This window comes from Coffea arabica, chromosome 2e, assembly GCF_036785885.1.
Source record: "Coffea arabica cultivar ET-39 chromosome 2e, Coffea Arabica ET-39 HiFi, whole genome shotgun sequence".
Classification (NCBI taxonomy): Eukaryota; Viridiplantae; Streptophyta; class Magnoliopsida; order Gentianales; family Rubiaceae; genus Coffea; species Coffea arabica.
In genome coordinates, this window is record NC_092313.1 from 23247501 (window position 1) to 23264534 (window position 17034).

A 17034-nucleotide genomic window follows, 5' to 3' on the forward strand; every position below is an offset into this window, starting at 1 on the left:
TATAGATTTTAGCTTTTTTCGGTCATTAGAAAATCTACAATCAAAATACAAAAACAACCGAGAACGTCACAAAAACTGATTATCCAAAATCAGAATCTATAATCAGTTAAAATAATCAATCGAGAACAAGCCGTAAATACCAACAGCTGCTTTGTATTCACGAGTTTGTTTGCATTGAGTGAAAGTAGTATTATAGACACCATGATCTCATCACAAGCATGTTAAAAGGTCTTAGATGTTACCCTCTATCGCCTGAGAAAATCTCGTGAGCTTCTATAGATTAAAGGGTGGATGTGCCAAAAATTTTAGAGTTAAGGGAAGAGAATAAATAAGTATTTTTGTTATCACATCAACTTCCACTGTACTATTTATTACTCATGCAACCTTCGGTGCTAATCACTTCTTCATTTTTTTTTTTTAAAAAAATTTTGGATGCGTGCAGCATCAACTGAAATGATGGGGGAGAAATGAACAGGAGGCTCTTGGACGTTTTTCAATCTCTGCCTTATTTTGCCCGTTTGGAGAATAAAGAATTCCATGGGTTTGAGACCAAGATGTAATAATCTAGTATCTAGTGGGATGCAAGTTTGGTTATGGATATTCTTTTCTTTTCTACTAAATAAATAAGGATGCATTTACACAACGAACTCGTCCTTACATGGTGAAATTTATAGTCATATACGTGTCATGTTTCCTCCTCCTAGGCCATTCTATGTCTTTGCATATATGTTAAAAGTAAGATGTCATCAACCCCTTTATATATTTTGGAAGAAAAACCTGTCAATTTTCCACCTCCGGGAGATATTTGTTTTCCGTGTTAAAACTTATCTTTTCACATAATAATTCAAAATTTTCTAAGTTTAGCTATGCTTTATTTCGTCATCTTCTCAAAGATTAAACAAATACCTTCCTCGTCATTGTGATCCACGAGGCATGGCCCGTGAGAGCTAGTCAATAGAAACTAAATATTTTTATTTTGGTAGAAAAATCCAACATTATCCATGTGTTCTTTTTTCTTTTTTTCTTTCAATTGGAAAAATTAGTTCTGAATACAGCACAGGAAGTTTCTCCTCTTGTCACCACGCATGGAGCCGCGTAGCGACTCGTGCACATAATCGGGACATTATTCATGGGTTTGAAGAAGTTTCTCTTCAATTGGAAAAATCCAACTACACCCACAAATTAAAAAGACATTATTATTATTGCACCAAGAGAAGAAAGACAGAGGAGGTTACTTCTGAATCGGAAACAACATAAGACGGATAAAAGCAATTGATGCCAATAGAATGATTAAGCTTGGAAGAACTTGCAGATACCAATCCACTAATCAGTTTTCCTTTCATCTTAGGATGAGAATGAAAACGTGCATTCTCAGATCCTGGGCCATATATTGCACTGCAGCAGCCAGCTACTTCCACAACTGTATAGGTAAAACTCAGGCACCACTACAATCCTAATATCTCTTCTGTTGAAATCAAAAGGGCAATCAACGCCAGCAAATACTTTTAGCCGCATCACCATATCTGACTTTCTTGTCGCGAACTCGAGACGTAAATGACAGGTTCAAATTCAACCTAAGCTACTCAACATCTGGGTCCAAATGATTTACCCAATACATTTTCCAAGAGGCAACACTAACATCAAAAAGCATCAAAGGTGTCTTGTCAGCCATGTAACAAAAAGCTTGCTTGTCGCCTGACCGGTATGACCAGTGATTCTCGTCTTTTCTTCACCCCATAGGATGTCGCCTCCTGCACATTTTCAGGAAATTTTTAAAAAATGAAAACAGTCGATCCATTATATAGCAAGTCAGGGACAAATATTACAGATTACAAACCCGTTTGCACCACCCTCTCCTAAGTCCAAGCATAAACCAATCAAATGATTGAGAATAGTAGTCTACGAGACTAGAGAATGTAGGTGCAAATTCATTGGTGCCCCGAGCGGACCGGTACTCAAAAGTTCAAAGCAGCAATGGAAAACCCCTTTATGGGGCAAAACCAACTTAAAGAAGAAAAAGCTATGGCAGTTACCTCTTAGGCCGTCCTCGATCTTCCTCATAGTCCATCATTCCACCTTCAGAGTAGATCTCCTCGTGCCCTCGGAAGTCAATGTCGGCCTGCTTACAGTTTTTAACTTCTGCCACAACGTAAGTAAGACACATCGACAAACATATCCCAGTGCATGGAAATATATTCGGAAGAGACGCTGCTTAGAACTACAGCAATTTGATGATTTTGGCTCAAAACACAAGTCATTTCCATGCAGCAGGGTAAGACAAATGAAATAATCTCACTTCAGGTGTAACTTTAAAAGATCCTAACATGTCTTGTTTTGTTAGGAAAAGAATAGAGGGAAACAAGAAACTGAGAAAAGAACCAAATTTACCAGTCTTGACCACTTTGAAATAAATTGACGTACGGAGAAGCCAGAATAAGCAAACCGAAGCAACAGTAATGTTTAGGTCCCTTGGCATAAACTATGTTAAGTGAATCTAATGGCATCAAAACATAGCATATAGCTAAAACTCCAAAATTCTAAAAGCCTCCTCCACGTCCCCTCCAAGAAGCTCAATAAAAAGACCATGACTAGGAAAAGAGATAAACAACTTCCACCACCTTCCTATTCAGATAACAGTTGTACGGGCTCCAAGAAGTTCAGCAAGTAAAACTCGGACCAAATTTGAACATGCGACTAAACAAAACTCTCTCTCTCTCTCTCTCCCCCCCCCCCCTCTTGATCCATGTGATTTTGTTCTAACAATTACTTCTTAAAAGCCAAACATCTTGTTGTAACAATTAAAGAAATCATTCTGTTGTCTTTTTTTAAAAGCAATAATAAAATGGAATGACATGGTTATGTTGGAATGGAAATCTTAAGGATAATTAGAGCTAAACTTCAATTAACTGACCTTCAGGGATTTCTTTACTTCTTCGACTTTTTCTTCAACTTCTTTACCATGCTTCTTGTCCAACTCACTCATGGTATCTGCCCATTTAATCTTCTCCTGAATGGAGACAAGTAAGTTGTCCGATGTCACCAACCTGTGTTTTTCATTATACCAACAAAAAAAAAAAAAAAAACTTTAATAAGCAAGTTGAAAATTTCGCTTGCCACAATAATCCATAACTTACAGATTATCATATTTCTATTCTCTTTTAATAAACTACTACTTACTTTCATAAAATGGATGTGCAGGACCTACAAATATGTTTTAATTTTCAGAATTCAATTTATGTCTTATGGCCCAACAAGTTTCCCAAAACCTACAAATGTAATCTTCCAAATTATCACAAAAAGTCAAATATGGATCACAGTCAACTTAAACAACGGTTAAGCCATTAGAATTTAGGGTAAATCACACTTTGCCCCCGTGAACTTTAGGGGTAGTCACATTTTTCCACCCTCAACCTTAAAAATATAAACTTCACCCCCCATGAGGACTAGTCAAAGTTAGAAATTTAAAAAAGATAAAAAAAAGTGAATGCAATGACATTATTGCCCCTCTATTTATGATTATATTTATAACTTTGTATTCTATCCCTTTTATTGCAAAATATATACATCTTCTCTATGGTATCTGCTATACAAAAAATTAAATTTATAAAAGCTTAAAAAAATTTTATGTTCAGTTTATTATTCTTAAAAGGTTTCCCGTAGAATCGATGTTCACTTTTATATATACTTTGTTCAAGTTATTAGACTTTAAATAAAACAATAAAGATAAATAACAAAGTACTAACAATAAACAGAGTTAGCAAATTTTTGGAAAAGTAAGGCAACATTAAACTCGTTATTTTTTGGAAACTAGTATTTTTTATATTTGTTTATGTAAACTGTTAAATAATATTATTGTCATTTTTTATTTGTCAAATGAATCAAACATTAAATACTTAACCAAAATTGTTAAAAAGGGCTGATATGCCTTATTTTTCAACTTAAAGGAGGAAAATAGAGATTAAGTCAAGCATTACATTTTTTCTGGGGAAGAAAAGGACAATCATAATAAACCATATGAATAATTTTGACAATAAAGGGCAACGGTGTCATAACACTCACTTCTTTTTTATGGAGTTCAGATTTTCAAGGTTGACTAGTCTTCGTTGGGGTGAAGTGTATATTTTTAAGGTTTGAGGTTGGTAAAGTATGTCCCCTCAAAGTTCAGGATGGTAAAGTATTATTAACCCCAGATTTTATATGGTAATCACAGGCAATGCTCAGTAAATCCGTCCAATACAAAGTAAACACAATTAACAAAATGTTAGGCAGTCACGTCCCCATAAGCTCTCATTGCAGAGAAAACCTTTCCTTCAGGAACCAGATATCCAAGAAAGTAACAGTTAAACTCCGTATATACTTACAAAACCTTTACATATTCCAACTAAAACTTCAGGAAGTAGGCAGATAACCTTGATAGGAGGAGTAATTTGATTGGCATAATAGAAGTGGCTCATGGTTCAAGAACCAGACAAGCTAGTCCTCTATAGTACAGAAGTTTTGATACATAAACTGTGATACACATCTAACACTTGACAAGAATACAAGTAGAAACTAAGTAAAATCAGAGCAGCATATACCAACAAATGCTTGCAAAGTCAAGGCAACAGTATCCGTAACAATGAACAATTAAAAAGAGAATATTACCAATTACTCAATGTCTGTATCATATTCCCCAGTTGACCAGGTCGGAGATCCCTCCCTGCTGCAAACTGAACCTGCAATAACCACCAAACAGATTATTGATCCAATCATCAAAACATTAAAAATTAAATAATAGAAGTCGAACAAGGTTGAGAATCATCAAACCTCAAAGCATCTCCGCAACTGATCCAACTTTCCCCTAACTATGCCCTGTCCACCACAAAAGTTACCAAGTAAAGGGTTACGGAACAAAAACCAAAATTACAGCACATCAATCCTTCATTAATTTTAATGTAATGCAATGGTAGAAAACAATCCCAACAAATCATGGTATGAACCGTATATATGCCGAAAGGCTTCAAAGATAAACTGTCATGTCTTATGGTCTTACACTGGTTTCTTGAAAAAGAATGTTATATTACTTGTTCCCAACGAAATGATGAGGGAGGTGAAAGCAGTACACATACCACATACATGCACTCATTAATCAAAAAATCTTCAAGTTCACGCACATTTGAAACATCCAACTCCTGCATAAGACCTTCATAGGGGAGTACCTATCATCAGAAAAAGAGATAGAGAGCAATCAGAGACTGTAAACAATTATAAAAGACCACAATGTAGAAAACAATAACATAGGGACCTATTTCTGGTTTGTTTGTAAATAAAGAATTAATGATGCTATACAAAACAACAAAAGCAACAGCAATGATTAGAAGTGCTAAAAAAGCTTTAGAGTCTTCTATCTTGGGAATCCCCTTGGAAGAATCAGCTTATTGCACCTGCATTGTATTATCCTCCAAACTATGTTAAAGTAGAACAAGAAAACACCTGTCTAACTTTGTTACCTGGAGGCATAAGAAACACCAAAAGAGAGAACCAAAACAACAAACTAGACAGAAAGTTGAATTGACCACAAAATACATCAAAGATTCTATATTAGTCACAATAGATGAATGACCAGCATTACAATACCAAAAAACAACAAAAGGTGTCACAAAAAAAGAAAAAAGGGAAGGGTTTCCTTGTCGCATAAGAACATCCTGTCCCTCAACAAGTTTGCAGCACACATAAGTCCCTTATGGCTTCAATCTGTTTATATAAATAGGATAAATCACCATCGGCTCTTCCAAGTTCCAATAGTAAACCTATTCAGCTAGCAACTATCAAATAGAAAAATACTTCAAAACAGAACGAGTTTTCTACTACTAATAGTAAGAACAAACTCCCAACTATTACCATTCTTCGTGCTTATTCGAAAGATTAAAAAATTTTGAGGCAATATACCTTGTTTGACTTTAAAGAATTTTGAGGCAATATACCTTGTTTGTCTCAGCCAGAGTAAGCACTGTGAGCTGTTTTAATTTGAGTACTTGATCAGGTAATAAGTGCGGAAGCCGGTCAGCAACACCTACAAAATGCATGCACATTTTCCAATAATAACATCACTAAAAGAGGCAAAGATTTTTTTCCATGCATCTAAGTAGATGACCACAAGCCAATACAATCAGGTTCTAATCAGATCTCAAAGACATATAAAAGACCTGCGGTGTCCAACAAATAGCTTTCCAAAAGTAACATGCAATACAGTCATTCGAATATTACCGCATTCCGATAACATTTTCCAGCTTCCAACATTCAAATTATGAACCAGATCACCATCACAGTGGGCGTAGAAAATTTAACCAGCTATAAATCTCCTCTGAGATACTAAATAACTAGCAAGGAGCAATAAATTGTTTCCCATCATCCCTGATTGTGTTTCATTTCCTTAATTGCAATATAAAAGATAATGTCAGACAAAAGCCAACATCTCACATAATTTGAGAAGATTTTGTGCAGTTTAACTCTTAGTGCCATCTCGCTATATCTAATTTCTCTTGACATTAACCATAACCAACCCACTCAAAGAAACGTTGAAGGCAACACAATACTCAGAATTACAAGAAACAGGGACTTCAAGAGATGGAGAACTGCTACCAAAAAGAAAAAGTACATCAGAAGCGAAGTACACGATGATCATGAGTGCTTACTCTTGTATTCACTCCATGTTCCGTGGGCAAACAACCGAAGCAACTCTAGATACACAGAATGCTCTGTTCCCTGAAGCTGTATGAAGCACCAGCAAATCAGAATGTTCACCAAAGAAAATGTCAACGTGTTTTTAGAACACAAAATTAATAGAAACAAAAGAGTTCAGACGCGACAAATTGGTTTTCACACAGAGAACATGCATCATCCAAAACGGCCATATCTCAAAAACTAAGCCCTGGTACACCATAGCGGTATTTCATAATAGCCAAGGAAAGTCAATAATTTGAGTGCAGAAATACGCATGAATAGGAGCTGGGAGCTGAGCCCTTCAGCTTTCGTCACAGTGGGCACTCACAGATTTATTGCCTAGACACGTGCTAAAACATAGTCATTTCTGAAGGCCAATTTGTTCTGAAAAATGCCTTCTTTTGATTCTATATGCTTCTCCATGTTTTATGTCCTCTAAACTGTCGCAGTTCACTTGGAAAACAAAACTCATAATTCAAAAACTTCAAGTGCAAAACCAGAAACCATATATATGAATATAATTAAACCAAGATTAAAACTTGCCCTAAACGACATTAGGTCTCCCTTTATATAAATGTTTTGACCCTACTGCCAATTCTAACATGGCACGTGAAGAAACTAACAGACCACGTTTGTACGGAACCCAATTCTCTTAAAAGCCCACGACAGGGGCAGGACCAAAATTGTCTCTCTTACACTCCCTCAACTTAACCCAATAAATAACCATACAATACTTCAGCAACATCATACAGTCCGGATATACTTGTACATCTTTGTATGCAAACATACAATACTTCCGTGAGATAGAGATCATCAGGACATACTTACACATCTTCGTACTTATGTGCAAAATATTCAAGCGGAGACTGAACAAATTTCAAGCATATTGACAAAATAAAATGCCAACAGGTGTACTAATTAATCAGGAAACAAGAATTAAGACAAAGAACACGCATTGAAAAAACATCAAATTAGTTTGAGAGACATTCTAAAAATTTACTGAAGCACAATTCCACGAAGTGCAACAACGGAAGGGGAAAAAAAAAGGTCAGCACATAAAAAGGTCATCTGATTTTAAAAAAAAAAAAAAACAACAAATAACCAAAAAAAATACTACAACAGGTTGCCGTCTGATTCCACAAATAAACATATAATTGTACGCGAATGGAGCGGGTAGGGCACAATTGGAGACCTCAAGAACAGTGGGAACGGATAGAATCTCGGAGAAGGCGAAGAGAGAAGGATGCGACGTCGCCTCGGTGATGACGGAAGCAAGTGCCGGCCCTTTCTGATTCGAAGCTTGTTTAACAAAACAATCGATGTGCTCGGCTTGCTTTTGTTCAATATCCATCTTCTTCGATTTCTATTTCGACAAAAATATATATATATTTATACGTATTAAAAACTAAAATCTTCCCTCTGCAATCTGTATTAATAATAATCTATTTCCAGAGGAAAGATTTAGGGTTTCTTTTTTCTTTCCTCAGAGAATTTTGGGTTTCCCCGAACGAAACAAAGGTTTTGGGTAAATCAATAAATACTGAATTTGGTGGAGGCCCTGGAGGGTTTTGCCTTTTCGGCTTCATAGATACATGGTTACAGCGTACTTGTATCGGCCGGGAAGACAGGTTAAAACTTGGGCCGGAGGTTTTCTTCAGTCCTGTAATTTATAATGCTACACTTCAGCTCAGCTCTATCATTACTCTAATTTTATTTTAGGTTTAGTTTTTTTATATTGTATATTGGGCTACGTGCATGCTGTGTCATTTCTTTCAATAATCTGAAAGTGTATGATATTAAATGTATGCCGCATCATTTTTTGAATTTAAATTTACATTCAATTTTGTAATATACATCTAAATATGTAAGTGTATGCATTGTAAATGCATAAAATATTTATTTCGTCAATATATATATATTATTAGTGTATAAAATAATTACTTTTAATTTTTCAGAATTTTTAAACATAATGTACGGATGATCAGTTGTATACTTAACCTAATGGTCAACTCACAAATTGGTTGTTAATGAATTTTATTAGGATATCCTATGAATGGTGAAACTTTCATTTGGGGAGAGACAAAACCATTTATGAAATTTTTTAAAAAAAAATTAGTCCCTAAAAAAAATATCAATTTTTTATTAATTTTTTTTTTTTACAGTTGCTGGAGGTTTTGTTTTAGAAATATGGACGAAAAAATTGTATTTTATACACCAAACTTTACACTTACAGAAGAATTGTTTTTATGCACTAAACTTTGTATATTATTGCATAATAAAATTTTGAGAAGGTAAAAATTATAGCCTCCACAAATGCTCCATTAATTTTAAGATTTTTTTTTTTACCAAAACAGAGTAGAATATATAATTGTGGTGCAAATTTCAAAATACATTAAAAAAAAGCTTCTAACTCTTACTTTCAATTGTGATTAGTATTTATAGAATCTTTCGCATTTTTTACCTTTTTTTTTTCAAGAGAGACAATAAATACAAAAGGGAAAAAAGGAAATGATTTGCATCAGCCTTTTGTTAACGGATATGGCCAATCTTTTTTCCTCGATATGCCCAATATTTCGGATCAATTTAGGTAGTCATTAATTCGAATGGCAGAAAAATTAATTAATTAAAAAAAATCTTGTTATTAAACGATGTAAATCCATTTTTAATGACAAAAACGAATACAACCAAACAGGACCTTAAATAGACGGCTGATTTTCTGAAACGCGCCAGCTCGACCAGAGGTACTGGGTTAAGGACAACCGCCTGCGGTGGCCTCTCTCTGTCTTTTCGCCGGAGTAGATGTCGAGACCAGGAGCGGGACCTGAAACGCGAAGCAACCGAGCTGCCGTTCAAGCCACCAATGACGACGCCTCGGCCAGCAAATTGTACGATCTCTCTCCTCTTCACGAATATTTTGTGGCCTCAAAATCAATGCCTTAAAGCCAACAAATCCATTCCGACACACACAACACACAATCATTGAGCACTCACTGGATGTACATATGTTTGTCATAGGTCTTGTGTGAACAAAGGTTACATGAAAGATGATTACGTTCATTTTTTCGTACGGAGGCCAGTCAGGCGATCTCCCATAATTAATCGAGGTAATTAGTTGAATTTATCCAGTTTAATTGCTCCGGTGGAAATATTGCCTCTAAATTTTGTTTCTTTTTATTTAAATTTTTTCTCAAAGGTTATTTCGCGCGCTGGGCGGTTTTTCGGAAGCTCCTCTATCAGTTTCTTGATTGTGTTGATACTAAGAAACAAATACTGTCACTTGGAGCTGGTTTTGATACTACGTATTTTCAATTAAAGGTGCGATTGCCTTTCTTCCAACTTCAGAAGCATGTGTTGTGGGTTTGGTTTCGTTAACTTGATATTCTTTCCGGCAGGATGAAGGGAGAGCGCCTGATTTGTACGTGGAACTAGATTTTAAAGAGGTAAATAGCTGAAATATTTGTAACCATCTTCTGGATTATTGGTTGTGTACTGGCTTAAATCTGATCTCGCATCTGTTTTTGGTTTGGCTTTTTACTACATTTTACTACAACTAACTTTTGTATGTACCTGTTTTTAGGTGACTAGAAAGAAGGCAGCTCTTATTGAAACTTGCAGTCCATTGAGAGACAAAGTTGGTGAAACCGCATCCATTTCTCAAGGTAACTCTAATGCTTTCAATTCACCTAAAACCCAAAAATTTTTCCTTTAATCTGATAGTGTTTAGTTCTGGTTGTCTGGATTGTTCTAGGAAACAGGGGGATAAACATAGCGAACTTCTTTCACGTTTTTAATTATGGGGCATATCTTGTTTGGAATAGTATTCTTGTCTTTATAGATGAAAAAGTGTAAAAATAATTCTTGCATTATATGAATGACTAAAGCTGTCCTTGTGGAGATTGCCTGAGTTCCCAATTCATGATGCAATTTCTTTTACAGTTAGAATTTAGATCCAGTCGACATGGATGTTTTTTGTTGGAGCAGTCTACATGGATTTTATATCATGGAAACTGATTGATGGGCTTACATGGTTTAAAGCTTTTGAAAAAATACTAGAATTGCTTAGGAATCTTGTTTATGAATCTATTCAAACAAAAAGAAAAGAGGAAAGATGCTGAGTCGTTCAGATTTCTGCAGGAATAAATATCCTGAACAGAATTGAGCTGAAGGCTTGGCTTTTTTAATTGGCTTTACATCAATGAGTATATGTTATATAGTGTGTGACACATTGATTGGTATTTCGAGTGCAGTTGATTGTATCGAGCTCAGTTTATGTTGCCTAATTACTAAAAAATGAAGTTCTGGATAAATGTTCACAAAATTTGGTTTATATATTTCTTCATGGTCTAATACGAGAGTCTTGGTTCATTTTGAGAGCATAGATGATCTCTGCACTTGAGCCGTCTCCAGGCATCTGTGTGCCATCAATTGATGCATTTCTTTTGCCCATTTCGATTCTTTTTGAAATTTAGCAGCAGCAATATAGTTACTAGTGAATAGTTTTTGTTATTTTCTGTTACCAGACTAAAATGTCGTGGAGATTGTAAGTGATTCCATGTCCTGAATGTTACCAGTTTTTTTGTTCATCTTAGAGATAAGCAAGAAGTTTAAAGGACTTGCTGTTTACACAGTTATGCCATGATACCGCTTTGTTGAATATGATTTTTTTAGTGTGTGTGTGTGTGTGTGTCTGTATATATAGTTGAGAAAGAAGAGGGGGTGGAAACAAGTCTGATAAATTTTTACTTGCTAATAGGTAGGTTGTATTTGCAATCCTTCCGGGCTTCCGCTGTAAAGTTTTTATCAATTGATACCTTACCAGCATTACATCCAAATATTGCTTGTTATCCTACTTTTGCATTGTCCAATGTTCGTTAATTCTAACCCAAAATCCAAACTGTCTAGAAAATGGGGAAGTGCTTGACGATCATTACAAACTGCTTCCAGTTGACCTGCGTGATATACAGAAATTAGATGATATCATATCTTTAGCAAATATTGATCCCAGGTATGAGTAGATGCTTTACTGAATGCTATATCTGGTTGAATTGCCTTTCTAAATGCTTACTCTCTTTCCCTATGCAAGTAATTAGAAGTAAAAATCCTGTGCTGTTACTGTTGATTGTACTCTGTTTGATTAATTTTTTCCATCGCAGTCGAGTCTGATTTATCTAAGGATAGTCTCGTGACTGTGTGTTCTCTGTGCATCCAAATAAGGGGCCTCATATATGTCCTTAATATTCCATTACGAACAAAAAATCCTTGATCTTTGTCATAAACATGTGATTGTGATTAGTTTAGTAGCAGAATACGTTGTTTCTTAATCTTCGATGTACGTTTTCTCTATTTATCATTTACTGTTTCTTAGAGAAGTGGACATGAGGTTGCTTAGAACATCTTTAGGTAGAAATGGGAATATATTACTAACAAGCTCAAATAGATTATTTTGTGGGAAGCTTTTTAGTTGAGAAATCTGCTGGTGGTCCCACCAGCTCATGTGTTTGAAATGAACCACTATTTGGATGTTGAGCTGAATCTCCTAAAATGCCTGTTTCTTTGGTTTATTTATTTGATTATATCTTTTCCACCTGTAGGGAGATTCCATCTCTTTCCTACAAAATCAAATTTATCTGCATAGGAGTTGGCAGTTGCTTTTTGGACATTCAAATTACAATATTCTGATGTTTCTGTCAGTTTGCCAACATTTATAATTGCAGAATGCGTTTTAATATACTTGGATCCAGATTCAAGCCGTGAAATAGTTGGATGGGCTTCAAAAACATTCTCTTCAGCTATATTTTTCTTATATGAGCAGGTATTTCTTAATTACATGATCTGCATTAATTCTACATACACTTTGTTTCATTGTTGTTTCCTTTGGTGTAGTTTATGCATTATTCTCTTTTTATTGTTCTTAGACTTATTATTAATGGATAAGTACTCAATTGTTGTTTTGGCTTCTCAATAGATTCATCCAAATGACCCATTTGGGCAGCAAATGATCAGAAATTTGGAGGTACAGTGGATTATCTCCTTGCTCGTCTTTCCCTGTATTCTTAAGCCTGGATTAATTAGAGGTTAATTTACTATTTACCTCCTCCTAGTTTGCTAGGAGCGTAATGTATAAAGAAAGTTTGAGGTTTAAACAGCAGAAATCAGATTTTCTGATGGCTTTTGAGTTCTCAGACTTCAGGAAAACAAAAAAGACACTGAAAAGTAGAAGGTGGCACCTGTATAGTGGAAGTATGCCTTTCACAAACCATGGGGATGGGAAAATGATAAGTGAAGAATGCCTGGTCCGTACATAAATAAGTCTGTTGAATTTTTGGCACATTGTTGCTGGTAATAATTTATTGGGGAAAAAAAATGTAGCTGCTTTCATTCTTCAGTGGGGTCACATTTGTATAGAAAAGAAAAACTAGAGAGAACAATAGAAATAATTTAATGTACTGCAAACAATGGGATAACTGTAACAGCAGATTTTGATATGAGAGAACTGGGATGAGTATTTCACTTCAAAAATGGAAAAAGAATACAATATGAGAAATGGCTGCACTTTTCATTGAATGCACTACAGACAACTGCAGATCAATGTTACCATCTTTAGCAATTGGCAATTTTGGTCAGTGCCTGTTTGAAAATGCTAATACTTGTGAAGCTTACTACATTCTTGTGTTTCAGAGTCGTGGATGTGGACTGCTAGGCATTTATGCTACCCCAACTTTACATGCAAAGGAAAAACTTTTTCTGGATCAAGGATGGCAGGTATTTTTTTCAATATACAGATTGTCCTCTCAGATGTAAAGAAATCTTTGCCTTCGCTCCATTTGTCACCTAATCTTTTTTGCTTTTTTCATCTCCAGTTCCTCAAGGGGTTAGGTAGAACCGTTCTTTGTTGCCTGTTACATTTTAGTGTAACGGATGTCTGTTGTATTTCTTCACCAGAAAGATAAGCAAGTGTCTTGATAGTGTTGCTGCTGTTGCATATGGCTAAAATTGTAGGCAAGTAGGGCATGCTTAGACTCACTAAGACAACAGAAGTACATGGTTGGGAAAATTCTGTACTAGTTATTTTGGATCTATATTGAGTGAGGATGCTTTGGAATAGGGTGACTTAACTTGAGCATTGGTGGCATAGATCTCTCTTTTTTGCCTTATTTTCTTGAAGGATCACTTCCTGTCTGCTGAAATTACTTGCTTCAAAGATTTTTGACTGTATTCTTTCTGACATCTATGTTGATGATTGATGAGGTTTCAGAGAGCTGTTGCCTGGGACATGCTGAAAGTTTATGGTGATTTCATTGAACCTCAGGAAAGACGCAGGTCATTATAACAAGCAGTTCTGTAGTTGGTACCTATATTATATTGTTTTCCTGTTTAAATCACATAATCTATTTCTGGACATCTATCACACTTTAACTAATTCTGAATAATCATAGTAGTTTTTGCAAGAATTTCATGTGTCCGTTGCCCACCTTTTATTATACAAGTTTTGCTTCTGTCAAGACATTAAGGCATATTTCTCCATAAACTAGCCACTTTTAATTGTTAAAGTAACAAATTTAATCCGCACTGATTTCCATAGTCTCTATGTAATAATTTGCTCTCTTTCATAAGGTTACTCATAGAACATAAATGTGCTAGATATATGTAATAGTTTTTGCTCTTTCATATAGTTACTCATAGGACGTGAACATACTATATTTATATCTATTTTATTATTTTATTCAAATGGTATCTCCGCCTAATGGGAGGAAGATATCTGATCTTAGAGGTGTGGTTTGAGTGCTCGTATCATGGATCATCTAAGGTGTTGAGATCTTTCCCATTTGGTTTCCATTCTGACAGAATGCATGCAAATTTAGGCTCAGAATAGGTATCAAAGTACAATTGTAAGATTAGGATATTATAAGTTCCATGTGCTTTAAAACATTTTTGTAAATGTACTTATGCTGTTGAATATTTTCTTTTGAGAAAATAATTTTTTGTTTATTTTTCAGAAATTTTTAGTTTCTCCAAGATTATTTGGTTTTTATATTGAAAACTTTCCTTTTGAATTCTAGTTGTATCTTTTTCAAAAACTAAAGATGGATTCCTTTGTCACTTTTCTGCTTGCACTTTTATTCTTTATTTTAGTTGGGAAGCTAAAAAGAGTTACCTTCTTGATGCTTTGAATCATTCTTGTTGCTTTTTCTTTCATCAGGATTGAGCGGTTGGAACTCTTTGATGAGTTTGAAGAGTGGCATATGATGCAGGCAAGTTCTATTCCCCTTTCATATGCATAAAAAGGCAAAAGCATTACATCTTTCACCCTTTTGAACTAAACCGATCCATGTTTATTATGGTATAGCTTGTGATAGGGTGTCACCAGATCCTTTTGCCCCCTTTGTGTGTGTGTGTGTGTGTGTGTGTGTGTGTGTATATATGTATATATATCTGTGTGTGGGTGTGTGTTGGATCTTACTTAATAAAGCATACCCCTGCTGCTTAAATTCTCAGCTTTTTAAGAAGATTTAGTTCCTGAATGCCTGGACCATGGATGTATATCCCTAAGCCAAATATGTCAATTAGTCCTTGATAGCACTTGCATGTACAGAAATATGCAATATACATGTTGCTGTGTTGTTACTGATGACCTCGAAAAAAGTATTAGTGGGGTTTGAACTTTGTGAAATGTTAATAATGAAGTTATCCTATCCTTCATGTATATGATAGGGAATTGATTTTATACTATATACATCCTGTGTCAGTGTGGGGCAAACAATAGAATGGTTCAAGTATCTCTGTACACTTTTTGCTGTTGAAGCAAATATATCTGCGCATTGAAGAGCTCCCCCTTTTAGGAAAATATTTCTGTGGTTCAAAGTCTTTGTTGGAAAACATCAATAGCATAGAACACACGGATGAGAGTTAGATTAGTTTCTCCCAATCTGCTTAAAACTTTCCCATATTCAAATGTACTGAACAGTGGAATGACGTGCTTCTTGGTCTTGTTTCCTATGCTTCCTTCCTACCTCAGTTGAACAATGAATACACAAGCAATCAAAAGTGCTACTGGGAGAAGTCTTCATTTTAGCAAGATTGACTGAAAAGGAGAGAGTTATGATGCATTTTAAACACCTGTTTATGTAGTGCGTTTGGGTTTTCAGGTCCATGTGATCTGCTTAGACCTTTCTTAGCATAATGTTCGTGTTTTTATTAACCCATTGTTACATTAGTTTATTCAGAATTGTGTGCATTTGTAGTTGGTCACAAGAATCTAGGGAAATGCCTAATTTTGACTTCCTGAAATTGCTCAACTCTCAGGAGCACTACTGTGTGGCTTATGGGATCAACGATGCCATGGTACGGTTAATCCAGCATACATAGTACATACACCCCTGCTTTTATTCAAATTGCACTGCTTTTATTTTTTTTTTAAATGACATTTCAGGGATTGTTCAAGGAATTTGGTTTCCCCGACAGCCAGCATGATGCCTCAGGCACCTCTTCACAACCGTTGCCCGTCAAAGACTGAGATTACATTTCAACTTCCCAATGGCCTGACAACTAGTAGTTGTAGTTTGGTATCTGGGCGATGCACGTGTTAGGCACGCACCAATCAACTGCTATTAAACAGGGGGGGCAGGCAGCCCCGACTAGTTTACTCGTATCTATAATATTTCCTTTCCAAAAGGGAATGATGAGTTTTGTGGATGAATGTACGAGACTATTATAATATGCCCGTGATGTTGGACTGGATCCGCAACAACGCTACGCTAGCTGTTTTGCAAAAAAGGAAACGTGGTGGACCCCGAACAGCACAGCACACAAATGGGACAATACCAAAGGGCCTGCGGGTCTTAGTCTGTGTGGGGAGTGAAAACTAGCATGGTCGGCCTCCCTTTAAATCTTACTGTTCTCTTTTCCTTTTCTTTAGTATCTTACCTTTTTGTGTGATCGATTGGTCCATGATGCCATCGGATTTGAAATATCAGCATGCCATCATGGCTTCCATTGCATTACTATTTACTACTTGGTGGTGCAAGTATATGATTATATGTGGAGTAGAAAGATGATCGAAAATTTTTTTAATAAAAGATTAAGAAAATCACAAGCATGTGACTTGAGAAGAAGAATGGTAGGTGTGTCTAGCCATCGATAGTGTGAGAAGAATGGTACTTTGGGAAGAAAAGGCAGCTGAGCTAGTATGGGATGGCGGGATGCAAAATCCAATGCTGACAAAATGGAAATCCTTTAATGTGGGCCAACAAGAAGAGTGGTCCCAGGCTGGTAACCAAATGCATACGGAAGAATTGTTCCATCGTTATCTTTCGAGGGTTCTGTTCTTTTAAA

General features: G+C 35.7%; 2 protein-coding genes and 1 long non-coding RNA gene across 5 annotated transcripts in view; 2 read left to right on the top strand and 1 right to left on the bottom strand.

Moving 5' to 3' along the window:
• LOC140037240 (uncharacterized) overlaps positions 1-600 on the top strand; it is a 1347-nt gene extending 747 nt beyond the window's left edge. Inside the window, exon 2 of the long non-coding RNA XR_011841160.1 lies at positions 443-600. This is a non-coding gene — a long non-coding RNA (uncharacterized lncRNA). The remainder of the gene's footprint in view (positions 1-442) is intronic.
• Positions 601-1182: 582 nt separating this feature from the next.
• On the bottom strand, positions 1183-8408 carry LOC113732005 (COP9 signalosome complex subunit 7). Of its 2 annotated transcripts, none has more exons than XM_027257582.2 (9): positions 7895-8408; positions 6675-6750; positions 5964-6052; positions 5109-5198; positions 4807-4851; positions 4645-4715; positions 2912-3044; positions 2034-2119; positions 1183-1751 (listed from the first exon to the last, which is right to left on the bottom strand). In XM_027257582.2, the coding sequence occupies exons 1-9, from the start codon at positions 8051-8053 to the stop codon at positions 1730-1732; spliced, it is 771 nt and encodes a 256-aa protein (XP_027113383.1). In that variant the 5' UTR covers positions 8054-8408; the 3' UTR covers positions 1183-1729. The 2 variants fall into 2 exon arrangements, with proteins under 2 accessions (XP_027113383.1, XP_027113384.1); XM_027257583.2 differs by having other exon boundaries at positions 2034-2139; positions 7895-8373.
• Positions 8409-9373: 965 nt separating this feature from the next.
• On the top strand, positions 9374-16700 carry LOC113732006 (leucine carboxyl methyltransferase 1 homolog). Of its 2 annotated transcripts, XM_072080034.1 has the most exons (13): positions 9375-9587; positions 9718-9806; positions 9896-10017; positions 10095-10142; positions 10280-10361; positions 11605-11707; positions 12394-12514; positions 12668-12715; positions 13381-13464; positions 13958-14022; positions 14903-14954; positions 16006-16044; positions 16133-16700. In XM_072080034.1, the coding sequence occupies exons 1-13, from the start codon at positions 9502-9504 to the stop codon at positions 16214-16216; spliced, it is 1023 nt and encodes a 340-aa protein (XP_071936135.1). In that variant the 5' UTR covers positions 9375-9501; the 3' UTR covers positions 16217-16700. The 2 variants fall into 2 exon arrangements, with proteins under 2 accessions (XP_071936136.1, XP_071936135.1); XM_072080035.1 differs by lacking the exons at positions 14903-14954; positions 16006-16044; positions 16133-16700 and having other exon boundaries at positions 9374-9587; positions 13951-14015.
• The last annotated feature ends 334 nt before the right edge of the window (positions 16701-17034 follow it).

What these genes read in the sequence shown, in the direction of transcription:
- LOC113732005 (XM_027257582.2), bottom strand. Translation starts at nt 8,053, where the DNA reads ATGGATATTGAACAAAAGCAAGCCGAGCACATCGATTGTTTTGTTAAA. An exon ending in CCGTTCCCACTGTTCTTGAG is followed by an intron (nt 6,751 to 7,894) that starts GTCTCCAATTGT and finishes TGCTTCATACAG; the next exon opens with CTTCAGGGAACAGAGCATTC. An exon ending in GATCGAGGACGGCCTAAGAG is followed by an intron (nt 1,752 to 2,033) that starts GTAACTGCCATA and finishes GAAAATGTGCAG; the next exon opens with GAGGCGACATCCTATGGGGT.
- LOC113732006 (XM_072080034.1), top strand. Translation starts at nt 9,502, where the DNA reads ATGTCGAGACCAGGAGCGGGACCTGAAACGCGAAGCAACCGAGCTGCC. An exon ending in ATCTCCCATAATTAATCGAG is followed by an intron (nt 9,807 to 9,895) that starts GTAATTAGTTGA and finishes TTTTTCTCAAAG; the next exon opens with GTTATTTCGCGCGCTGGGCG. An exon ending in TTAGCAAATATTGATCCCAG is followed by an intron (nt 11,708 to 12,393) that starts GTATGAGTAGAT and finishes TGTTTCTGTCAG; the next exon opens with TTTGCCAACATTTATAATTG.